General features: G+C 41.9%; 1 protein-coding gene across 3 annotated transcripts in view; it reads right to left on the bottom strand.

The window, feature by feature from the left end:
• Positions 1–12,129: 12,129 nt before the first annotated feature.
• Positions 12,130–26,699, bottom strand: part of LOC104994197 (chromosome unknown open reading frame, human C14orf105) — a 30,040-nt gene continuing 15,470 nt past the window's right edge. The window contains exons 3-6 of one of the 3 annotated variants that reach the window (XM_010847685.1): positions 23,186–23,272; positions 21,989–22,090; positions 20,890–21,049; positions 12,130–13,446 (exon numbers count right to left, since the gene is read on the bottom strand). In XM_010847685.1, coding sequence (XP_010845987.1) covers positions 13,217–13,446; positions 20,890–21,049; positions 21,989–22,090; positions 23,186–23,272 — 579 coding nt within the window. In that variant the 3' untranslated portion in view covers positions 12,130–13,216. The remainder of the gene's footprint in view (positions 13,447–20,889; positions 21,050–21,988; positions 22,091–23,185; positions 23,273–26,699) is intronic. The other 2 variants (XM_010847686.1, XM_010847687.1) reach the window with 2 other exon arrangements.

The raw sequence follows: 26,699 nt of genomic DNA, 5'->3' as shown, positions 1-26,699 counted from the left end.
ATAGGGATGGGGAGAAATTAAAAATGGGAGTAGGGAGTAGGGAAGGGAGACTAATAGTGTCTCTAATACCAGAGACAAAAGACTCTGGTATTAGAATTTGGTGAGTGATACCCACAATGTGCATCTTTCCCTGACACGTTCACAGCCTAGTCTGCTGGGGTTCTCTGTGCAGTCCTGAGGATGGTGCCATGTGTCCACCTTTATGAGTTCCCAGGCTATTAGTGATTAGATAGTATTTTAAAGCATTGGTATGCTGTGTTTAGGACCACCTCTGAAATGCTAAGTCAGGAAAGAAGCCAAAAGCTAGATAGCAGGAACTTTACAAAGAATAATGGAAACTCTGAAGCCAGCTCAGAACAAGATTAAAGGTCAGGGCCTGATCTTTTGATCTGTTTTCCAGAGATGGGGAATAAGGAATTTCTGGCAGCTGACTCAAACCCCAGTGAGGAACATGAGCAGTAAAAAGAAATGCTGGAGTCGGGTGAAAGAACTGGAGGCAGAAATGCTGGAAAAATATCTTCACTGTCTCCCGACTTTTGTGATTAATTTCACTTAAAAACAAGACCAAAAAAATGTTTAGGAGTTTTGGGAACTCATATAATGAGAATGGCCAGCAGAGGGCCTTTAGACGAACATGAACACTTTACTATTCAAGTGGAATCTTTGAGCTTTGATTCTTCTCACTGCTGGATTATTTTTTTTTAAGAAAGTGAAAAAAAGAACCTCATATTTTATTGGGAAATAGTTGCAAAATTCTTCAGCCTCGGTGTTTGTCAGTGGCATCGCTGTTAGCAATCTCCATTTCATGGAGGACAAGGTGCTTCAGCGGAAGGTCAGCAGGTGGCAAACTTCTACAACCCTTAGACAGAGGCCTGCAGTGGGCAGCTCCCGTTCTAGAGAAATATTTGGGGTTTGTGCTTCTTCTGAAGGGATGGGTGGTGTCAGTGTATGTGTATGTGTTACATTGTAAAACGCACTGAATGAAAAATAAGTTTCTTTTCAAATAATTGTGAAGGTATTTGCCAGTTAAGCTAAATCAGTTGGTATCAAAATCAGTTGGTCAACCAATCAGTCCTGAAGGTCATCTGTGAGTGCTGTGGTTATCTCTGTTCCTGTGGGAGAGAGGGTGGAATAGAAGATTCCTAAATTCCCCTTCGGTTCTGGTAGTCTGTGGTTGGAGATGGTCAGCCTTGACCTAAGTCTTACCTACTCTTAATGTCTTATGATCTGGAAGCAGATGTATAGAGTTCCTAATTTTACATGGTGTGATAATATTTCAATTAGATTTTTGGAAGAAAATTCTGAGAGCAAATGTTGAAGAATAACAGGAATATTTGAGTAAGTCCATTTGAGTGCAAAACATAGAAGGTTGTAAAATCATCTTTTGTTTCTTTACTGAAAACTTGGATTCAGTGTTAACTCTTTTTCATTGCTCAGATTCTCAAGATTTTAAGTTTATGCTGATAAATTCTGGGGAAAAATTATTTCTTCATTTGTTCTCCTGGAGAGTCATTGTCTAGTTAAAAGGCAACACAGCATTCCCTTCTTCTCCAAGGCTTTTGCTTTGTGTGGTTTCACCTGTGGTGGTGGTGGTTTAGTTGCTAAGTCGTGTCCAATTCTTGTGATCCCATGGACTGTAGCCCGCCAGGCTCCTGTCCATGGAATTTTCCAGGCAAGAATACTGGTGTGGGTTTCCATTTCCTTCTCCAGGGGATCTTCCAGGGATTGAACTCGGTCGTCTGCATTGCAGGCAGATTCTTTACCCATTGAGCCGCCAGAGAAGCCCATGGTTTCACTTACCTGTAATCAACAGTGGTTTGAAAATTTTAAGTGGAAAATTCCAGAAATAAACAATTTATAAGTTTTAAATTGTGTGCCATTATTAGTAGTGTGGTAAAATTTCATACCAGTCCAGCTCCTTCCTGCTCAGGATGTGAATCATCCCTTTGTCCAGTATGCTCCACCTGTTAGTCATTTATAGCTGTTTCGATTGACTGTTAAGGTATCACAGTGCTTGTGTTCAAGGAAACCTTATTTTACTTGATAATAGCTCCAAAGAGCAATGGTAGTGATGCTGGCAATTTGGTTACACTGAAGGGAAGCTGCAAAGTGCTTCTTTTATGCAAAAAAGTAGAAGTTTTCAACTTAATAAGAAAAAAAAATCATATACTGAGATTGCTGAGATCAGTAGTAAAAGCAAATTTTCTGTCCATGAAATTGCAAAGATGAAAAAAGAAATTTGTGCTAGTTTTGCTGTCATACTTCAAACAAGTGTGTATAGGGAGAGAGATATATATATAAAATGATTTGGCATTATTCACATTTTCAGGCATCCCGAAACTGGGGGTCTTGGGACTATCCCCCATGGATAAGGAGAGACTACTGTGCATTGTTTTCAGAACTAATAAGCACCTAAAAACTCCTCTCATTCTCTTCTACCACTATTAAGTTGTTCTTGGATAGGATCATACCATTGCTATGCTTTTCACCTGTGTGATGTGTTAGGAACGTAGCCAGTCCCTAAGCATTTATCTGTAGTGCATATCTGCTGCTTTTGTTCGGCATCTTTGAATCTGTCCTTTGGTAAGCTACGCATCTCAATTTCATGTGACTCTGTGAGGCTCTCAATCATCTGGAACTGCTTTCCCAAAGAGTGGCGGTGTGATTCAGTGTGGCTATCATTCCTTTTGGGGATTTGAGTTTAATACAGGTGGGAAGGGTGGGGGGTGGTTCAATATGATCTTTTATTTCTGCCCTTGCTAAACTGGGTAGATATATACCTTTGGCTGCTAATGCTGCTGCTGCGTATTCTATACTCTGAAATTGACTTTGTGGTGACTCCACATTGGTTCGTGGGAGCACGGTATACCTTGTTTCACCCTTTTACTTTCCACTTTTCTGTGACTTTAAAGTTTGTGTCTTGAAGACAGTGTAGAATTGGTTCTTGCTCTTTTATTAAATCTGACCATCTTTGCATTTAAATAGTGCTTTTGATCATTTACATTTGATTATTGATATAGTTGGATTTAAATAGGGCATCTTGGCTTTTGGATCTACTTTATGTATCTTCTGTTTTGTCCATCTTTTCTTTCTTTTTGGTCTTATTTTTAGTGATTTGATTCTATCTGCTCTTATTGGTGTATTTTCCTCTTTTTGTAATGGTTGTCATAGTATGCTTATAATATACTTATTTATATATCACAGTCTACCTTTTAGTAATATTAAGTCACTCATGTACAGTGGAAAAGCTGTTACAGTTGCAGTATACTTCCATATCCTCTTTCCTGGCCTTTATTTTGTTGTCAATACATGTAAGACACACATTTTATGTATATATGTAAAAATATACAAAAGTAAAATGTAACATTTAACATATAAAATGTATATAAAATAAACCTCATAACACATTGTTGTTTTCTTTAGTCAATTAACTTTTACAGAAGTTCTAAAATTTTTTTTAAGTATTTTATATTTACCCACATTATTTACCATTTTTAGTGCTCATCATCCCTTTGGGTAGATCCATAATTCCTTCTGATAGCATTTTCCTTCTGCCTAAAAACTTTGACATTTTTCTCAATGCTGGTCAGCTGATGATGAATTCTTTGAGCTTTGAATGTCTAAAATAGTCTTCATTTTGCCTTCATTTATGAAATATATTTTCTCTGGGTATAAAATTCTAGGTTGATGGGTTTTTTTCCTTTTAATACTTTAAAGATGTTATTGTTTTCTGGCTTGTATAGTAGACAAAAAGTCTACTGCTTTCTTTGTTCCTCTGTATGTCCTGTCTTTTTTCTAAGGAAGGGAAATTATTAGGTCCATCTTTCATGTTTTTCCTCTTTATTCAGCACTCTTGGAGATTACCTTGGACAAATATTTTAGCTCAATTAGTCTTTGATGTCAGTTATGCAGCTCATTTATTAAGCAACTATTTTTTAAAATTGTATTTTACATTTTCAGGATTTTGTATTGTCTTTTTCACCTGTTTGTATTTGTAAACACTTGCTTTTGTCAGCCTGTTTTATTTCTGTAAAATTAATGTTTTTATTTTAAAGTTCTTTGTGTTTGTAATGCTGCATTGAACGTCTTTGTATTCAAATATTTACATGTTCATATCCTTTAAGAATTTATCCTATAAATAGAACACTGGGTCAGGGAGAATAAATAACTTTAAATACTCTCTTGGAAGCTTCTATTATTAGTTTGCTTCCTGGAAAAGTAAAATCATTGCCATGATCAGCCATCTATCCATTACTCCAAAATAACAGTAACTGAGTGTGTATAATATATATGGCATATGACAGGAATGTCTGTTTTGCTGCACCTTGCAATGATTCAAATTGTACTGATCATCTCCCCCTTCTACTCCGTGGTATATTCTGTTGCTCTTCCAGATCTCCTTGAATACATTTTGCCATTTGGTATGCCCTCTCTTTGGGACAAATTGCTTTCACTTTCAATGACCCTCACCTGAGACTTATCTTCAGTCTGCTTTGGGCTAGTGGAGCTCGTTGCCCCCATGGGCAGAGGGCCAGGGGTGCCAGGCAATTGCTCCACACCAGGGAATCCTTAGCCAATGACTGGAGGTTACAGGATTATGAAGAGCTTCCTGGTATCAGTCTCAACAATTCAGATCTCAATCATACTTCAGGGTCTCCTGTGAGATAAGTTAACTTCCTCAGAACTTTGCCTGAAATTGCACCTTTACTTGGGTTCTCCCCATTCCATGTCCTGGTTCCCCACTCCCTTATTAACTTTTTCTGGGATTTCGTCTTAAAAAATACTGCTACTGCTGCTAAGTCGCTTCAGTTGTGTCTGACTCTGTGCGACCCCAGAGACGGCAGCCCACCAGGCTCCCCGGTCCCTGGGATTCTCCAGGCAAGAACACTGGAGTGGGTTGCCATTTCCTTCTCCAGTGCATGAAAGTGAAAAGTGAAAGTGAAGTTGCTCAGTCATGTCCGACTCTTTGCAACCCCATGGACTGCAGCCTACCAGGCTCCTCCGTCCATGGGATTTTCCAGGCAAGAGTACTGGAGTGGGGTGCCATTGCGTTAACTTGCACTCAAATCACTTCAGGATTTGTTTCTGGGAACCTGACCTAAGATATGCTCCAATCTCACTCTACTATAAATACTGTTAATTTGGAGTCTCTTGTCATATTTTTTTCTCTTGCTTCTGCAACATATATAAACATGAAAATAAAGTTATAAATTATACATAGTATTCTGTAATTCATCTTAGTTTTTTCATTTAGTAATATGGATGTCTAAGCAATCCATTAATTCTCTGTATTAAATGTTAAATTGATTTTATTGAGGTTTCATACTATAATTTTTCAACCCATGCCTCCTGCATTGGCAGATGGATTCATTAGCACTGAGGCACCTGGGAAGCCCCACTTCTTGGCTTAGAAGCAAGTGTTTTAGAAGAAACTGAGAGAAGGAAGCTTAGCTGAGGAACTGGTATGGGGCCTTCTTCCTGGCCTCTCCTTGGGTGTGAAAATGGGAGATGGGATCATGTAGAGACTCCAGGCAGATTTTCATTCAGAGTACCTTACTGGGGCCATTCTAACTGCTGTCCATACTCTGTTCAGAGTTAAATATTTTGACTACCATTGCTGCCATCAGGAAGATTTGTTGATTTAAAAGTGGAAAGCTACATCTCTGTGGAGTGGAGAGAAACACATATTTGAGGGGCATGCTTTTTATTAAAAATAATAAAAATTATGAACCTGACTTGAAGCAACATCTGGGGGCTGCAGCAGAGTAATAATGGCAACAAGATATGTTTCAGTAGAAAGGGCTTGCATCCCCAAGCCTTGACTCCCACAGGAGTCTGCAAGGAATAGGTGAAAAAATTTCCAAGGCCTCCGAAGAAGCCTGGGAGGGAGCTGAGAACTGAAAGCCTTGGGAACTCCTTTGCACAGTATGTGGAATGGACAGCCCACCCCAGGGACTGTGTAGAAAATGTAGTTGATTCTTGGTGGATGAGTAGCACCCTTTAAACTGAGGTGGGGCCCAACAGCAGGAGACTACCACAGGGCTTCCTCATAAGCAGTCAGTGTACAAGGCCAGTGCCAAAGAGTATGGCAGGAAGTAACGTAGATGGAGGTTTGGGATTGGGGTGCACACTAAGGAGAGGGAGGTCGATGCTCAAGATCATCAAGATGCTTATCTTTCGGTCAAGGCTGGAGAGGACGGAGGATAGTACTGATGAGATACTCCTCATACTCCTCAAGGGTGAGGCCATAAGCAGTCCTGTGCTTCTTCCCCCAAACATGGAGCCTGGCTGGGGAGAGAGAGAGGGGAAAACCTTAAGCGAACACAGAATTTTAAGACACAAGTGGTTGAAGTCCTTTGAACTGCTGAGAGGACAGTGATGGGAACGGGAGCTTGAGAGCTCGAGTTAGAGAAAGAAATCATTCTGAAACAGTATATCCTGAGACATTCCCTTACAATTAGTGAACCCACGATTCATCCTTGAACTTTTGACTTTGCGTACTGATATTTTTATTTCTGTTGGCTAACTTCTGAGAAATGGTTTGCAAAAACTGCTGATTTTTAAATATATCTTTTATCTAGATACCTAGTTTTCATTCCATTATTCACTCTACAAGTTTTTCAGCTGATTCCTTTGGGTAGTCTAGGCATATAATCACATCATTTGTGAATCATGGTAAATCTTTTCATAATTCCATAGTTATGTACTTCTGGCTTTTGTTTCATGTCTTGTACAGACCAGACTTCCAGAACCACAGATTTTTTCTTATTTTATTCCTAATTTCAATAAGAATAAAACTGCTAGTTATATAACATGTACAGAGAAGTTATTAGGTATTAGGTGCTGTTCCAAGCATTTTACATGTTATGATCTTATTTCTGTCACAGCAACACTGTGAGGCAGGCACTATCATAATCTTCATTTTACAATGAGAAGGCTGTAGCCAGAGAGGTTAAATAACTTACCTAAGGCAGGAAGTGGCGGTGCTGGCATGTGAATTCAGACTCTACAGCCCATTGGTCTGTACCTCTAGAAAGGTGTACTGGGAAATGTTTAGCAACTAGTGCTCTGGAAAAGAAAAGTCCTGTTTCATAACATTTGCCAGTTCTTGTGGTGTAACTACTCCCATCAAGGTTGATGTGGTATCACTGAATATGGGTTTGAGAAGAGATCCTCATAATACCTGCTGGGAACCATAACTGGCCACACTCAGCAACTCAGCCCTCCACAGCCTCTAATAATGCATCTAAGGCAAGGAGGAGACTGCTGTACTGTAAGCTTTCTTTAGGCTAAGATTCTCTGGCCTTAAGGAACAGAAATCAGGTGGAACTGGCCCCAGCTGAAGGTGAATTTACTATAAGGATACAGTCTCAGAAGGAAGGACAAGAGGCAGCAGGGCCTTAGGAGGGCTGGGAATGAGGGACGGATGTGCTGTTGGGTCTCCGTGGATCCCTTGTCTCTGATTCTGCCTACTGCAGCCCCTGTGTTCCTGAATCTCCGGCCCACGGAGCAGAACACTACTATGCATCACTCCTGAATGTACTCAGGTTTTGGCATCAGCAGAAACTGAGACCCTCTCTGACTGGCTCAGCTGGGCCAAGGGTGAGCCCAGAAGGCCAGCTGTGGCCACACGGCATTTGTGTTGGCCATAGTCTGTTTGCCTCTGTGCATGATCACATCAGAGATGTCAGTCTAGACTGGGACCAGCCCCTGCTGTCTCTAAATTCTGTTACACTTAATACTCATCATCACACCATGATCTTCTGGGCTCCTCATCAACTGTGTTTTGACAAGCTTTCTGAGATTTTTCCCTGTCAGGCAACTTTGCTGACTCAGCCATTCCAGCCTTCTTGTTCGTCCTTGAAAATGACAAGCTTATCTCACCTCAGAGCTTTTTTTACTTGCTCTCATAGGTTTTCCCATGGCATCTACCCTCACTTCATTGAAATCTCTTCCTCAGAGATTCTAAAACCCTGGGTCAAATCCATTTCACCTGTCTTCACTAATCAAGGTCATCATCACTTCTGCTACAAAAGACTTGCCTATTATCCTCATAGCCTGTTTTTCCAAGAATGTACGGTCAGCTGTGCCTAGTTCAAGCTGAGTCAGTTAAAACTAAATGGGACCGGTGATCGTCCAAATGGGTATGTGCCAGTGTCCTTTAGCCATTAGAGGGCTGAAAACTCCATTCTTAGATCCTGCCAAGTGCCTACTTCTTGAATGTACCAAGGCCTGTGGCTTAGTTACACCTGTGCAGAACAACAATTACAGAAACTTTTTCTAGTCACCTTCCCCATGCTCTCCATTCCTCAGACCACCCCGCTACTTTAATCTTTATCTCATAAATACCGGCGCCCCTTGCCTTCAGGGAGGCAGATTTAAACTTGTTCACCTATCTCGGCTGCCTTGAGATAAACCCTCTTTTGCTGCAAACCTTGTTGTCCCAGTGTCTTGGCTTGAACAAACCTGGTTCCCTAACAAGTCCCTCCCTGAGCATCCTGCCTGAAACAGTCCGTTCCATTGCCTATCCTCAGATCTGCTTTACTTTCTTCATAATGCTTGATGTTACCTGAAATTGTATTGTGTTATTTGACTCTTTGCTCAGTCTCTCCCCACTGGAATGTAACCCATGAGTCCAGGGATTTTTGTCTTGTTTATGGCTGTATTTTCAGCCTCTGGAACCATGCTTGGCATCTGATAGAAAGTTAAAACCTACTAGCTGAATGCTTGATTAAGTAAATGAATGAATTGCAGACTTATTATGAAGTACACATTTAAAAATAAACCTTAACTCTTGACTTTGTTTTCAAATATATTTTTATTTTGTACATATTGAGTATTCCTTTAAAAATGAGACATAATTCAGATTTTTAATGGCCTCACCTTCCCCCAATCTACCCCTTAGCCTATTTTCTCCCAAGCCCTCCCCAAAGTATTCTAAATTAGTGAGATTCTGTAGTAATATGTGGAAATAAGCTCTTGTTCATTTGAGGGAAAAAACAGTTGACTTTAATTATGATTTGATGATCAGCAGGCTTTCCTGTTCGGATGAAGGCAATGGCAGCCCACTTCAGTACTCTTGCCTGGAAAATCCCGTGGACAGAAGAGCCTGGTAGGCTGCAGTCCATGGGGTCGCTAGGAGTCGGACACGGCTGAGCAACTTCACTTTCACTTTTCACTTTCATGCATTGGAGAAGGAAATGGCAACCCACTCCAGTGTTCTTGCCTGGAGAATCCCAGGGACGGGGGAGCCTGGTGGGCTGCCGTCTATGGGGTCGCACAGAGTCAGAAACGAAAGAGGCGACTTAGCAGCAGCAGCAGCAGGCTTTCCTGATAAGAAGGGAATAAAGAGCTGGTATCTTTATGAAGGCATGAAGAACTGGTGTTTTTCTGTCTCTAATGGCTCTGTGTGAACAGAAAAGATTATCTTTTTTGTTTACAAAACTATTTCATAGGTGACTCCATGAAGAGTCATCTTCAATTAACTCCCTGTACAGTAACTCAGAATTATCATCAAAATAGATGAACAAGAATGACCCGCTGCACAAAAAAATAATAATAATTGAGTAAAAACACATTTTCAAAAGCGTCCCCAAAAGACTTCTCTTTCTCATGAAAAATTCAGAGCAAGAATGTTATTTTCCTAAGAGAAAGCATGTATTTTGCCATAGACAAGCCTTCCCCAGCTCCCCTCAAAGCTGAGATTTTCTGTTGGAGAAAATTGACAACTTTGCCTTGAGGCTTAATTTTATAGCTTTTACCAGCAGTGGCAGCTGTGTTTACTGATGGCCCTGCACTGCCCCTGAACAAATTCAAGATTAAGTAAAGGATTGCTGTTTTCAGACAATTACCAACAAAACGAGCAACCTCTTACTGTGCGTGAAGCTCCAGGCCTCATGTCCTTACCTTTAAAAATTACCTCAGAAGCTGCTGCTTTTAAAGATAGAAGTCGGTGTATCTGCTGCAGTAGCGTGTTGATAGCAGTGAAGCTGTGGTTTTCAGCCTTAGCTGCATGTTAGATTCACAGGGAGGAGCTTAAAAAGGGAGACGCCAACCTGGTGCCAGAGCTCTGGTGGGCCCATGAGTCCTTACCTGTTGCTACGTGTTTGGTCACTTGCCAGGTGCTTCCAGCGCCGGCTCTGAGAACCACCACTCTCTGGCCCAGGCCACAGTGCACCCCTGAGTTCCCTCCTGGATGGGGCATCTGATGGGGTTGCTCACTGATCCTGCTCCCAGGCCAAGTTGTAAAGACAGTTAAGTTTGCCTTTACTCTCTCATCTGCCTCTCTGTGCCCCTCACTCCTGGAAACTTCCCCTCCTGAAGTTTCTTGTTTCTGAAGCATTTGTTTCTCAGTGCTCTTATCCTGCCCTATGCCCACAGTTAAGCACCTGGGCTCTGAGGCATTTCTTTTTAAAAGAAAGCTCATACCTTTTCTATAGTGCAGTAGTATTCTGCTCCAACACCAAAAAACAAGTAACTGAAAAGAAATGTGGAACGCTACAGAAAGTCACTGGTGAGCTGAGGTAAAATTAGGGAGAGGAGGGAAGTGCTCCTGACTCGCATCAGGTCCCTTCTGGTAAGCAACAGTCTGCTCAGAAACACGCTGTTCTGCTGGGTGACCCTGGAAAGTTAGTTAACCTCTCAGCGCCTCAGTTTCGTCATCTATAAAACAGGGGTAACCCACAAAATTGTCGTGAGAATTATATATGAAAAGCATCTGGAGAGTTCTTGACCCACCGTGAACAGTGCACATTAGCAATGATTAATATCACTGTTATTATAATTTAAAATTCTTGAATTTAAGATTGGGTGAGAATTCCACACAGAGCAGGCAAATAAACAGAGAAAGCATCATGGTTTATTTCTTTTGCTGCTAACATTCTCTGAAGTTCAAGAAATACTTTGAGCCGTGTTATCCTCACCAGTACACATATGTGTCTAGTTCCTGTATCTCAAGACAATGTCTAATTTATGCTATCGATTTAGTTGTATAAATTCCAAGATCTAGGAAAAAACCCTGCACCTGAAACTAACTAAACTGTACTTCAATTAAAAAAAAAAAAGGTTCTTACTTTTCCAAAAAGGCTGAGTGGTCTAACAATCTATGCATTCCTCTGTAGGAAATATGCTTTCTACCTACCAAAGAAAAAGTATACTACTTGCAAAGAACTGGGAGTAAAAATGCCCAGAGATGACCTAATTAATTGACTTCTGTCCTTGAGAGAAACATGAGTGTGTGTCCCCTGACATAGAAGTTTTCATCTTCTTAGTGACTGATCTGAATGTACTGAATGTCAAAGTTAGAGGGTATTTCTCTCTACTATTTTTGGTTTGGAAGTTTCCTAGAGAAAGCATAAAAGAGAATTTTTCTTTCACTTTGTTTTAAAGTTCACTGAATTCTTAGAGGCTTCTGGATGCTTAAAATATTTTTAGGTGTTGCTAAAAGTGGAGTCTAGTTTTATACAAAAGAAGTTCTTGAAATTGCCTGAAAATTTCCTTTGCGGGGGGGCCTTTAGATAGCGAAAGGGATTCTAGTGATGGAACTGCTCTGTGTCTGATCATGCTGTTGCTCACATGAATCCATACATGTGATAAAACTTCACAGAAATAAATACACACACACACACGAGTGCATTAACTGGTAAAATCTGAATAGAGCAGATTGTTTAAAAGGTTAAAAAATCTAATTTTTGAGAATATAACTTTTGGATTGAACACTTCTAAGTGTCCTTTTGTAAATTTCTAAGGTCTATATCATAATCTAAGAGATCTCCATTTAATTTTGAGCTTTAATTCACAGTGACCTTCCACACTTAACATTTTTTTATTGTTGTTCAGTTGCTAAGTTGTGTCCAATTCTTTGCTTCCCCACGGACTGCAGCATGCCAAGCTCCTCTGTCCTCCACTACCTCTGGAGTTTGCTCAGATTCATGTCCATTGAGTCCATGATGCTATCTAAACATCTCATCCTCTGCCACCCCCTTCTCTTTTTGCCTTCAATCTTTCCCAGCATCAGGGCCTTTTCCAATGAGTCAGCTCTTCACATCAGGTGGCCAAAGTATTGGAGTTTCAGCATCAGTCCTTCTAATGAATATTCAGGGTTGACTTCCTTTAGGATTGACTGGTTTGATATCTTGCTGCACAAGGGACTCTCAAGAGTCTTCTCCAGCACCACAGTTTTAAAGCATCATTTCTTCAGCACGCAGCCTTTTTTATAGTACTGCTCTCACGTCCATACATGACTACTGGAAAAAACCATAGTTTTGACTATATGGACCTTTGTCAGCAAACTGATGTCTCTGCTTTTTAATATGCTGTGTCGGTTTGTCATAGCTTTTCTTTCCAAGGAGCAAGCATCTAATTTCATAACTTTACATTTTTCCTATAGCCTCTTTGTTATGAGATAAAAAGTTTATAACTCACAAGAAAGTGACTTAAGTGAGCTTAGTGTCTAATGCAGCATCCTGTGATTTTCTTTAGAAAGTCATTTTTATTTCTATTAAATCTACTCTCTCATCTGTTTGTTTTAGAAGATATGATTTGCTTTTAAAGATATGGTGGGGTGCCATGTCTCAAAGGTGTACCCCAGTAGACCACACTTCGGAATTGCTGCCCTGCATAGCCCCTTTATCATTGCCTGTGACCTGGCCTATGACTTGCAGTAGTCAACAGAGTATGGGGTCCATGATCGGATTTGAGTTAAGATTGGCAGCTTTCTCTCCCTCCTCTGGGAACGTCTGCTTTTGGGAGCCCTGGGCTGACATAAAAGCAAATTGACTACCCTCCAGGAGAGAGCACTCAGGAAATCCATGTAAGGAGGCTCTGGGATGATACAGCGTGGGGGTGAACTCCAGCTGTGTCAGTGTCCTTGTTGAGTTTCCAGATGACTCCAGTCCTACCTGCCATCCAGCTTCCATGGCATGAAAGGCTTCAAAGGAGACCAACAGAAGAACCACCCAACTGAGCCCAGCAACCCACAGAAAAGTGGGACAATACGTGGCTGCTAGTTAAGTCCCTAAGTTTTGAGGCAGTGGGTTATATGGTACTAATATATTAAAATATATCTCGCACCTTTAATCTTAGGATTTCAAATGAAAAGAAAGTGAATTGGTGTTCTTAGAATAATTCATATACTACCTTGAGGAATTTTTAAAGGAAAGAAAGCTTCCAATACATTCAGTAACTAATTAGTGAATAGTATTAACTATTATTATTCTTAATCAAAAAACTCATCAAAATGTTGGATTCTTTCTGTCCTAGTTCTCACCAGTGCTCTTTTTTTTTTCTCTACTTTCCCCAACTCATCTGAGTCAGAGCTGGAGCTGTCCCAGAGAAGCTCTCCCTGGGCCTCCTGTTCACGGAGCCATATTTCCATTTTGCCAATTTTCCTGGGACAGTGGTCATTCCTTGCTTGATGTTCCAGAAAGTCTGCATTCTGTGTATTTCCTACAAAGAATTGAAAGCCCATTTAATTTATTTTTACCCCAGACAATGATGTATTTGTTTAAGCTTGGGTTTTTATGAATACAAAATAATCTACACACCCACACACACATATATACATAAAGGATTTCACCTGGTGTTTCTGTAAGCATGTAAAATGTTTTTCTTGCTATTTATAAAACTTTCTAATCTTCTGAAAATCACAAGATGGTACAATACACTTTTATACACTCCAGCTCATCAACATTATGTCACAATATGTATATGTGTACACACACACACACACACATGTCTTGAGCTGAGCCACTTGAGAATTAGTTGCAGAGTCACTTCCTCCCAAAATACAGCACCACAAATCCCCTAAGAAGATGGGAAATTTTCTGTATAATCACAATACAATTATTACACTTAGAATATATGACATTGATAAAATGCTGTTTTCTGATATCCGGTCTGTATTCAAATATCCATGCTTATCTCAGTGATGCTCTTTGTAACTATTTTTTGTTTGCCTGTTTGCATTTTATTTTTTAAGTACAGGATCTAATCTGGGAATATGTGTTGCATTTTCTTATCGGTTAGTCTCCTTTAATTCAAGAACTTTCTCCCATCCTTTTCTTTCTTCTCTTTTCCTTCCTTCCTTTCCACACTCTTTTATTCTCTCCCCATCTCTTCCCCTCCTCCTTTTTCTCCTTCTTGTTTCTTGCTCCCCGCTCCCCACTTTCTTACTGATTTTCCCCCTCCTCTTCCTGGATGTTTTCTTCCTCCTCTTCATTACCTTCCTTTTTCCTAACACAGACATTTGAAATAACACAGGGTCAATTATTTGGTAGAATGACCCTAAATTTAGGCTTTCTCTGATTGTTCCCTTGTGATTAACTTAAGGTTAAATTGTTTTGGCAAGAGTATTGCACAGATGATGTTGCCTGGAGCTACTTATTGAACATCTACTATGGCCTAGGCACACTATTCCATTTTCCTAACCCTCAATCAGCTCTGCCTTCACATCAGATTTAACTATGGAGACTTTCAGAAACACAGTAGCCTGGGTTGCATCCCAGACCTACAGAACTAGAGAGCTCAAAGGGTCAGGCATTTATTTTACCATCTATTCTTTGGGGAATAGATTTATTTTTTGGTGTTGGATTTTACACACATATGTCTTTACTTCTGCTTTTTTTAAAAGTAGTACCTAATACCCTTTTAGAATGCACTTCAGAACAGCACACACAGCCTTATTCAAAGAAAGATTTTAAGAAAAAAAAAAATCTTAGTGACCATTTTCAAATTTGGAAAATCATCCTAGGTCAAAGTCCAGATTTCCCCCTATGGCAGAATCAGGCACAACTTTCTAGATATTTTCTGAATGATCATTGGTTATCAAATCTTATGGCATATTTTATTTAAACCCTTGATGTCTGAAATTGCATATTTTTACAAAGGATAATCAAACATTTCAATGTGAGGATTCACGCCTTATGATTCATGAGTTTCCTTTCAGCCTCACTGAGGGGCTGCCCTGCTCTCCCCTTGAATGTTGTACTTACGAGCACTGTTTATATACATAGCAGTGACAGAAAGCTAGAGTTAATTTATGTCCGCAGCCCTAATCTGTCTCCTGAAATACACTTTTGTTTTTTTGGTATAACTGGACTCCTCCTCTTTGTCTCCTGGCCATATGTCAGCTTCATCTTCTTTTTCTGTCTTACACCTGCCTCTTCTCCTTGTTACCCTAGCCTGTGGTCCTACCTTTGCCCCAGCACCTCCTGGCCACCTCACTGTCTCCATGCTCTACGTATAATTCACCACCAGGTGTTCACCACTCCTGCAGAGCCATCTCCAGTCACTCTCTATCTGAATCTCTCTTCTCTAACTGGTGGCTACATATCTTGTATCTTGCTCTTTCTCTCACTCCTCATTGTCACCCTTCTCTCCTGGTCCAGACACCACCTCTATCCTGCACTACTGCTGTGTACTTCTAACCTGTCTCCCCACATCCTTTTGCATTCCTCTCCCATCCATTCACCACAGTTCAAACAGAGTAATATTGAAAATACGAACCTGTTAGTTGACTAACCTGCCCTTTCAGCGGCTTCCCATTGAATCTTAAGATAGAGTTCAAAGTCTTTATTTGACATGATTTATAAGACCCTGCATGCACTGGTCTCTCACTATGCCTCCAGAACCATCTCCAGTCACTCTCCGTCTGAATCTCTCTTCTCTAACTGGTGTCTAGAGTCTGGCAGCCTTCTTCCCACCCAAGGGCGTTTGTACATGCAGATACTGACCACACTTTTGGATGTCACAGCACTTGGACATCACACTCATGTGCTCACCTGCTCCCATCGTTCAGCTACTTCCATCTCAGCTTAAATGCCACTTTCTCATAGAAACTGTCCAGCTCCTCAGATTATTAGGTCTCTAATTATATTCTCATTGGACTTTCTTTTGTTCATTGTCTGTGCTATTGTAAGTACCACACCTACCCAGTTCGGTAAATATTTGTTGAATGAGTAAATAAAGGAATGAACAAGTGAGCCATCAGAGAATTTTGGAAGGTGGGAAATATTGATAAATAGGACCTGGGAAAGGCTTCATTCATTGGGGCCTGGAGCTGTCAGTCATCTCTGCTCTACAGATGAGCCCAGAATATTAGAAACATCACTCAGGCTGAGAATAAGAATTTTCTGTGGACTAGAGGCAGGGAATTAGAAACAAGAAGAGACTGGTAATGGTGGAATCTAACTTAATATTAACAATAGCTTGAGTCTCCCGACACTCTTGGTGTTATGATGTTTCAGTTAGCATGTGAGGCAAAAGTCACATGTTCAGTATTATCCTTGAAAATCCCTTAAGTCACTAGCAAAGCACTGTATACAAATTTTTGTATGCTGCTTCTGCTGCTAAGTCACTTCAGTTGTGTCCGACTCTGCGTGACCCCATGAACGGCAGCCCACCAGGCTCCCCTGTCCCTGGGATTCTCCAGGAAAGAACACTGGGGTGCGTTGCCATTTCTTCCTCCAGTGCATGAAAGTGAAAAGTGAAAGTGAAGTCTCTCAGTCGTGTCCAACCCTCAGCAACCCAGTGGACTTGCAGCCCACCAGGCTCCTCCGTCCATGGATTTTCCAGGCAGGAATACTGCTGCTGCTGCTGCTAAGTCGCTTCAGTCGTGTCCGACTCTGTGCGACCCCACAGACGGCAGCCCACCAGGCTTCCCGTCCCTGGGATTCTCCAGGCAAGAACACTGGAGTGGGTTGCCATTTCCTTCTCCAATGCATGAAAGTGAAAAGTGAAAGTGAAGTGATCCCATAGACTGCAGCCTACCAGGCTCCTCCGTCCATGGGATTTTCTAGGCAAAAGTACTGGAGTGGGGTGCCATTGCCTTCTCCAAGAGCCTTAAATTTTGAGAACTTCTTAGCTAGATGTCTTATACTTGTTACACTTTGATAAATCCCTGTTGGATTCTTTATGGTTGCTAGACTTAAGAAAAGAGAGAAATACAATGTTTAAAACCTAAATAGATTTGGGGTGAGCAAAGTAGAGAAAAGTGTATCCTATTGATACTTCAAAATGAATTTGGAGAGAGACAGGACTTCCCTGGTGGTCCAGTTGCTAAAAGTCTGCGCTTCCAGTGCAGGGGGCCTGGGTTTGATTCCTGGTCAGGAAACTAGATACCACATGCTGCAGCTAAAGATTCCATGTGCCACAACTAAGACCCAGTGAAGCCAAATAAATAATTATTTTAAAAAGTTAGTCTTGAGAGAGGAAAGAAACAGAGACCAGTAGGGAAAAATAGGGAATGATTTAGGTAGTACAAGGACGGTACAAAATATTAAAATTTTCTGATGGTTATGTATTTTATAATATGTATTTTAGAAAAATGTTACTGCCACTATCAAACCCATAACCCATTTTTTTTTCTCCTAAAAATGGAACATATCCAGAACATAGACTTCCTATGGGCATTCTACTACTCAGGTTCTGGCACCTCTGCACCCAGCTCCTCTTATTTAAGGCTCTATTTGTTCATTTTTGTTCCCTCTTTTGGAAAGGAAGATGAGAATTTCAGGTTACAGCTGATTCACAGCAAAGATAAATTTTAAAAATAAAACTAAGCAAGATACCTTAAAGGAAAATGCTAAGTAAATAATAGTATAAGTGACCAGGTAAGACCAGAATTGTGAAGGTGACATTCAAATGATGTATGTAGAGTGACACTTCCCCTGAAGCATATCTTATTTCTGCTGTAAGACATCAGTTCCATATTTCTTCAGTTTTGTCCATATTCATATGATACTTTATATTATGTATGTTTTTACACATTATAATATTTGAAATTTACATAAACTCTGCATGGTAGACACAATGTTTTATTCCCATTTTACAAATGTGGAAACAGGTTCACAGAGGTTAGACAACTGGAAGTTAGCTGCAATCTTTCTGTAGAATAAAGCTATATGAACAAATATATAGCTAATATTTATCAAGAGGCTACTATGTACCTGGTACTCTCCTAGTAATAAGAAAAGCTCCTGGCTCCCACAGAGCTTACATTGAGTAATGTACTGTCAGGATTCAAATAAAGGATTTTGATTACAAGTCCAGTGTTTTTTCTCCTCACTAGATTCATATCATGGCTTCTGGAAAGTGTAGGAGCCACTATTAATATGTTAAAACTCGCAGAATTGCCTGCCTAAAAGGGTGATGTTCACTCTGTGTAAGTCATGTATCATTACATATTACACAGATAGCATGGCCACCCACTCCAGTATTCTTGCCTGGAGAATCCCAGGGACGGGAGCCTGGTGGGCTGCTGTCTATGGGGTCTCACAGAGTCGGACATGACTGATGTGACTTAGCAGCAGCAGCAGCACATGTAACTTACTATGTAAGTATATGTAAAATATAAGCAAAGCATGCATGATTTCATTTTAAAGAAGCAGCAGGAAAAACAAAAACTCGTTTTTAATCTCACAAGGGATCTGAAACTCTCATCCTCCCTTCCAAAAGAGGGAACAAAACTGAACAAATAGAGCCTTAAATAAGAGGAGCTAGGTGAAGAGGTACCAGACCCTGACTAGTAGCATGCCCACGGAAGTCTATGGTCTGGCTACATTCCATTTTTAGGAGAAAGCAAAGTAAACTGCTTTCAGAAACAGAGAAAGAAATCAAAGATGCTACTTGAGAATAAGTAAAAAGGAATCACTGCTTGAACATGTGCCTGCAGAGTGGTGAGTTCTATAGGTTTTGCAGAGGGAAGCCTGCTTTTGAGAGAGAGGGTGGAGGGAATCACAAACTGCATTTGCAGACTTTCCCAAGGTTGTCCTGGGCAGAGCTCTGGGCCACTAGAGTCCTGATGAGGCTAAACAAGGGGGTGGGTGGGAGTGCACCCTTTGGAGTCAGAAAGACCAGGCCTTGAATCCTGATTTGTCTCGTGGGAGCTAATAGTAACTCCTGCCTTAGAGGTTGTGTGAAGCTTAAATGTGATAATTCATGTTAAAGGTGGGCCATTTTGCCTGGCTTAGAGTAAGCACTTCATAAACTTTAGCTGGAACAAAATGAAGCAGTTTAAAAAAAAATATGTCAGGAGGGTAGAGGAGAACTCCCCTTCTCCATGTGACACAGTCTTCCAAAGACTTCGCCAGCATTGTTGTTTTTTTTTTCCAGCCTGATCTCAAGCAATGACTCAAAGTGTTCAACTTTAGCTGAGGTATGTTTCTTGGTGGTTTCGCCAATATTTTTAAATGGTAAAAGTTGTTCATCTATGTGACTACTACATACTACTACTACACCAGATTTCATCCTGCAACTGAGGAGTATAGGTTAGATAAATGCTCCAAGTAGATTTTCAATTATTCAGCTTTTTCTTGTTTAATTAACTCATTGATCAGGTATTTTGTTTTCCTGAGCAGTGGCAGTATCTCTTTCAGCTGGACTGCATCTTAGAAGATCGAGACCTCCAGAGAAACAGCCAGCATTTCTGTTGCTCTCTTAGCGCTCAGTCTTGCAGACAGGGGATTGGCCCAGAGCACAGAGAGCTCTGTGTGTGTGAACAATACCTGGATTTGCAGTGATGGGCTTGCTCCGGGAGAGTACATACAGTGAAAACTTAACGAGACTCTAATTGATGGGGTGATACAGCACAGAGTTTGTGAATACAAATGTCTGTTGGAAATCACAGAGCCATCTGGGGCCACTGGGCAACCTGGCCTGGCTGGAGTATGGGGACTGGGTATGATAATAGTAGGCGATGAAGCCAGAAAGGTAGGCAGTGTACGGACTCTGAAGGCTTAGGGTATCAGGGTGAGGAGTTCAGACTTTGTCCTCAGGCTGATGGAGACTCACTGAAGGATTCTGCCAATGGTCAGATTGGCATTTCATAAGATTATCCTGGTAATAGTGAAGTGCTTCTAGAACTTTATTGTGCTTGAGAATCATTTTGATAAAATGCAGATCCTGATTGTGTAGGTCTGGGATGGGACCTGAAATTCTGTGTTTCTAATCAACTCCTAGGTGATTAGATGCCGCTAGTCTATGGACAACACTTTGATCACCAAGTGGAGCAGTAGTTCTTCAACTTTAGGGGTGTTGGAATCATGGGGGGAGATGAGGAGTTGTTAGACTGCTGGGCCCCCTCCCTACAGTTTCTGATTCAGTCGCTCTGCCTGGAGCCCTGACTGGTTCCCAGGTAATGCTGGTGCTGGTGGTCTGGGGACCACCGAGGTGAAGGGTTGATGGAAGGAAAGTAGGACCTGAGATAGGAGATAGTCAGGGGGCTATGGCAATAGCCCTGGTGTGACATGCTGACCTAAGGGTGGCATGGGGAACGGGATGGGGGCATAGTCAGCGTTAGGTGACATCAGCAGGACTTTGCGACTGACCGTCTTCCAGGAGAGGGGGTAGCAGGGCTGGAAAGGGGCCAAATCTTTGGCCTGAGTTGACGGACAGCACAGAGGCCACACCCATTGAGACAGTGGAGGCAGCATGACCAAGTTTGAAGAGGATGGTGATGCTGGATGGAGCGTTAGACATTGAGTGTGCGAAGAGGGCTGCAGGGGAGAGGGTGGTTGAGAAGAGAGTTTCTGCATGTGGTGCCAAACTAGCTGATACCAACGTGCTGTTTAATGTATTGATAATTCCACGTGCTTCACTGTCTCTAAGCACAAGATGAGGCCCTTTTTCTCCTCCTGGGGATGGTGCAAGGATTGCAATCATGCATGTAAAGTACAGTATATTTCTAAAAAGAGATCTCACCATAGCGCTGAAGTCTTATTCTTCTCGGCCATCCCAAACTACATGACAACAGGCCCATTATATTCCAGGAGATAAAATATCAATAGGGACCCAAGGGAAGCTCTGTGCTTTCCCAATCCATATCAGACATTTATTTGGTGAAGTTTTAAAAACACTTGATATATTATTTACTAAAAAAATTACATGACTCACCTAGACTTCTGCTCAAGGTTTCGTCAGGCAACAAGGTTAGAAAGTCACCATCATCATTTCTTGGGATGCTTTGAAGGATTTTCTTGGCTTTATGGTCCCTCTGTTTCTGCTTATTGGTTCTTGGCTCCTTGTGAAGACTTTTCTTCAGTTCAACTTGTGCCTGAAATTGACCAGCTAGTGTTAGTGTTCTCCCCTCACACTGCCTTCACCAGAATAGGTCAACAAATCAGCTGCTTTAGAAATTGTATATGTATCTGTAGACAGATACGTAGAACATGGTTCTCTTTTTCCTCTTAAAAGATATGGAAACTTTCTTCATGTGTAGGTTTGTTAGGAGAAACAGGAGCATGCTGGTAGTCTCAAAATGGTGAAGACCTTTGTAAAACCATTTCTCCACAGGCCATCTGGTATATTTGGAACTGAAGAAGACAGGGACTACAGTGAAGAATTTGGAATATGACATTTATAGGAAACATGATTGTAAAGGGGTTTATTACAAGAGATCTTCCTTATCAAATGATTCTATGATTTAAATTATAGAGGGATGCCTAGGTTTCAATCCCTGGGTCAGGAAGATACCCTGGAGGAGGAAATGGCAACCCACTTCAGTATTCTTGTCTGAAAAATTCCATGGACAGAAATGCCTGGCCGACTACAGTTCACAGGGTCGCCGAGTCAGACACAGCTGAATGATTGAGTATGCAAGCATGTTTGCTCATTAGGTACAAGTACCAAAATAAAGACAAATTCACCCTCTGTCCTTTTAACTAAACCAGGAAAAATTATCTAACCTCATTTTCCTGCTGGAGCCCAAATGTGGTAGAAGAAACAGTTATGAAAAAGGGAAACTTGAGACACAGATGCGTCCTTGCATCTGGAATACAGATGGAACACAGAGAAAAGACTCCACAGAGTTGGTAGCAGAAGGGATCCTGATGTTTTCCTCTCAATCCCAGTAGAGGAAACTTTGGCTGCAGTAACTAAATTTAAAATGCTAGGTAAGGTCTGGAGATGAATGCTTAACATATTCATGTGCCAGAACAGCGATTATGTAGCATGCATTTGGTAAATACGACTCTCTTCTTCTCCTCATATTTACCTCTTGTCTTTTACGGTTCATTTCCAGCATTTGCATCTTATGTAAATATTGTCTTTTCCCAGAAGGATACATTAGAGTCTGCATCTTCTTTTCCAGTTCCTGCTATGAAAGATGACACGCTTGTTAGGATAGGGGTAATTGGTTATTCTGCAACCCAAAACTTGAAATCCATTTTGGAACAGTGAGATCTTGTTTATTGGTTATAATCCATAAAGATCTCTTGAGACATCAAAGGTCTCAAGGGGCACTGCAGCTTCCAGACCAGTCCTTAGTGAAGCTATCAGTGAACGAAGGGGCTATTTGCTATGTGTATCATCTTGTTTTTAAAGTTCCTGTAGAGTTTTGCAAATGTTGAATGGAAATATCTTGCTATATCTCATTTTGACAAGATGTCACTTTCTGTGTCAACAGCTGCTTTAACTATCTTTCCAGAAATGTGTTCTGGTTTGGTGAGACCTGGTTCTCTCTCTCTGCTTCTTCTGCCATTGAATAACTGTCTGACTATGACATTAGAGAGATGGTAATCTATTTATGTAGGGTGTACCCCCATAGTCCAATACTGTCCACTGTAGTTTAGGAAGGATTGAAAGTTGATTATTTAGAACTTGGGTGATCCTCCCCGGTGTATCAAAAACTCCAGTAGGATGATGTGGACAGTTATTAAGGGCAGTCAGGGGATGGCCAGGAAGGGGAAGAGACATGGCAGCCAAATGTGTTGAGAGATCCCTGTTATGTTGCCCTGTGGACAGTATCTGTGGGCAGCTGTGAGCCTTGGGGAGGGGCCCATCTCTGCAGGTGTTTTGTCATCAGCATCACAAACATGGCCTTGAGGATCTAAGAGTAGCTGGACATCTTTTATCAAATAGCCACACAGCAGCATCTAGGTGACTCTGAAATGAATCAGGATAGGAAAGTGTTCACAAATTTTAACGCTTTACGAATCACCAATTTCCCAATAAAATTCCCCTCTCTCATCAACATCTCCCTGTTTTCACCAGGTAGCAGAGAAGGGCTCAGAGTTCATCTGAGAGGCAAGCATAATCTCCAATTGGAGGCAGGCCCAGGAGAGAATGGATAGCTTTAGAAAGTTCTAACTCTGCATTACTTAATAGTTTGCCCCGCCTTTGAAGTCTTCTGTGCAGGGAGGACAGGAAGAGGATGGCCCCTCAGCTTCTTCCCTCTCCAGGGTTTGCTCACCTTTGCTTTGTGAGTCCTCCTGGCTTCTTGCTGGTTCAGGAGCCTTTCAGAAGTAATTACTTGTGGCAGGTCAATGGGTTCAAGCTTCTAAAAGTCCAGCATTGAGAGCAGTCAGCATTCCTCATGCCAGGAGATGATGAAACATAAAAGCCCGAACTTAAGCTATCTTAACACTCTGCACGTGTTCCCAAGAGCACACAGGGAAGGTGAGTTCAACAGGACTATAGTCCCACCTGTGTGAGAGGCTTTTGACCTACCTGGATTCGTCAGCGTTCTCTCGCACTGTTGCCAGTGGCGTAGAGATCTAAACGCTGGTCAGAGAGTTAAAGGACTAAGAACCCTTTTCTGTCTGCACTGAGGGACCACGTCCACAGTTATCAAACAACAAGGGTCTTGGACTATTAGAGATGACGGAGGCCCCAGAAGTTCCTTTCCTTTATTCATTCCTTAACCACCCAGCTAAACCATTCCAGTCCTAGCGAAGTGGCCTACTTTTAAGATCCCCAGAGAAGCTCAGCCTTCTCAGTAAGAGTCCTGGGTGCTTATGAGGCACTTGGAAAATGAAAGTACAATATGCTAACAAATCTTAGACATGGATTTTTCCAACAGGGGCTTGGCTTTACGGGGAGATGATGCTGGAGTCTCAAGAGGTCACTGAGATTAGGCAGCAACTGATGATCTGTGATCTGCCTCCAGCTCTACTTGTCTCAGATAACTTAATGCCCCAGGAGCTGGAGCACTAGGAAGTAGCTAAGTAGGCTTGAGAAACAAAGGCTGATCTCCTCACGTTCAGATGCAGTCCGCAATCTGGATGATCACAGAATTTATTGGTTCACTCTGGGCATATTTACTGAATGACTGCTACATGCCAGACAGAGGCAGTGGTCAACAAAAATGGACATGCTCCCTCATGGCATTTGCAATCTATGGGGAAATAAATACACTATTGCTTGTGTGATCAGTGTTTTGCAGATAAATGCAGGATAGGACTGTGACAATATATAACTGGAGGACTCCACCTTGGAAATGTGGGGTGTTATGAGTTGAATTATGTTCTACCTCCTCCAAATTCATATGTCCTAAGCCCCCAGTACCTCAGAGTGTGGTCTTATTGGGAAATAGGATCCTTGTAGATTTAGAGAAGATGAGGTCATCCCAGAATACAAACCCTCAATCCAATATGTCTGGTGTTTCCATAAAATGGGCAAATTTGGACACACATGCACACAGGGAGGCTGCCATGTGAAGATAAAGCAGCAACTGGGGTGCTGCTACAGCACCCCCAGGAATGCCAAAGATTGTCAGCAAACCACCAGAAGCTGAGAGAGAGGCACAGACTCTTCCACATAACCCTCAGAAGGAACCAACCCCGACAACACCTTGATTTTGAACTTGTAGCTTCTAGAACTGTGAGACAATGCATCTATTATTTTAAGCCACACAGTTGTTATACTCTGTTATTACAGCACTAGAAAATTAACTCAAGGGAGAGAAGGATCAGGACACAGTCCAAGCAAGTTTCCCAAGGAAGTAAGTTTAAAGCAGACATTGGGAGGTTGGGAGTTTTCACAGGACTTGGGCTTCCCAGGTAGAGCTAGTGATAAAGAACCTGCCTGCCATTGCAGGAGACATAAGAGACTGGAATTTGACCCCTGGGTCAGGAAGATCCCCTTGAAGAGGGCATGACAACCCAATCCAATATTCTTGCTTGGAGAATCCCTTGGAAAGAGGAGCCTGGCGGGTTACAGTCCATGGGGTCACAAAGTCAGACACAACTGAAGTGACTTAGCATGCATGAGATGTCCCAAGCAGAGGAACCACATGAGCAATAGCCCAGAGGCAGGAGTGAGCATGATCTCTTGAAGGAACCACAAGAAGTCAGTTGGCTGCTGTTGAGAGTGAGAGCAAGAGTGGCTCAAATGGGGCTGGAGAGGTCACAGGGACCAGGTCATGCAGGGCCTGATGGGGCATCACAAGCACATTGTCTTCTTAAGAGCAGCAGGCAGCTATTGACACATGGTAAGCCAAGTAGCCTGGAGAATCCCATGGATGGAGGAGCCTGGTAGGCTGCAGTCCATGGGGTCGCTAAGAGTCAGACATGACTGAGTGACTTCACTTTCACTTTTCACTTTCATGCATTGGAGAAGGAAATGGCAACCCACTCCAGTGTTCTTGCCTGGAGAATCCCAGGGACGGGGGAGCCTGGTGGGCTGCCGTCTATGGGGTCGCACAGAGTCAGACATGACTGAAGCGACTTAGCAGCAGCAGAAGCAGCAAGCCAAGTAGGGACATGATGACACTAGCTTTAAAAAATGACTGCTTTAGTGCAGTGTGGGACTAGACTGAAGAAGAGCAATTACAGATGGGGTTGAGCATTTAGGAGGACAGAGATGATGGGCTGGGGGCTCATGTGGGGAGATTGATGGGCTCTACAAATATTTAAAATGGACCAAGCAAGACTCATGATGGTTACTGAAGGAGAGTGATGTGCCCACAGAAATCAATATAAGGGATGGATAGTGCAGTCATTCTCTGAGATGGGGAATCCTGGAAGAGGGCCAAGTTTGGGTGGAATGTAGAGGGGGAGGTTTGTGGTGGAGATGCATGTGTAGGAACCATCCCTGGGTAGAGAAGCATCCCTGAGTAGCCAGTCCTTGGCTCTGCTCTTCTCACTCGGTTCATTTGAAACTGTAAGATGAGTGAGGTCCAGAATGAGAAGAGCAGAATCGAGGATTGCAGACTTCAAGTGCTCCAACACTGAGAGGCTGATGAATGGGGATGAACTGGCCAAGGAGACTGAGGAATGACAGCTGGGAAGCAGGAGGAAAACCAGGACACCATGCCACAGAAAACAGTGTGATCAGGACATTGGCTAAGACGCCATGCTTCTAATGCAGAGGGCCAGGGTTCAATCCCTGGTCAGGGAACTGGATCCAAAAGTTCTCATGCTGTAACTAAGACCTGGTGTAGCCAAATAAATCAACAAAACAGTGTGAGCACCACTGCTGCCTTCGTCCAACTCTATAGGCAAATCCTAATATATTTGGAAAGGATTTTCCATTGTAATCTAATTGGTTCTGTTATCAAGGGGTAGGCCTGAAAGCTGGTTTGGTTTTCAAGGTGACCAGGGTGAAAAGAGAGGGACAGACCATGGGAAATGGCTGTTGAGCACCCATAATGGAGAGCGCGACTTGGGCCTGTACCACTCTCTACCACAGACCTTTCTGGTAGAGCAGCCCAAAGCTGACCTGACAGGGGAAGGGAAAATGAGCAAAGGATGTGGAGACAGGGAGGAGAGACAAAGAGGGAAGAACTCAAGATCTCACATGCTAAAAAATTTTTTAAAAGTTCCAGGCCATTTACATTTGTGGAAGGAAGTAGTTCTCTGTCTCATTCTCACTTCAGTGAAGAAGTGGATTTTTTAAAAAATATTAATTTAGCAAGGAGATAATGAGAGGTAATCAGTATTAATTAGAGGTTTGTTTATTGTCTTGGCTCTCATCTCTGCAGAACA

This window comes from Bison bison, unplaced genomic scaffold (genome assembly GCF_000754665.1).
Source record: "Bison bison bison isolate TAMUID 2011002044 unplaced genomic scaffold, Bison_UMD1.0 scf7180017864254, whole genome shotgun sequence".
Classification (NCBI taxonomy): domain Eukaryota; kingdom Metazoa; phylum Chordata; class Mammalia; order Artiodactyla; family Bovidae; genus Bison; species Bison bison.
This window is presented reverse-complemented; position numbering and strand designations above follow the sequence as displayed.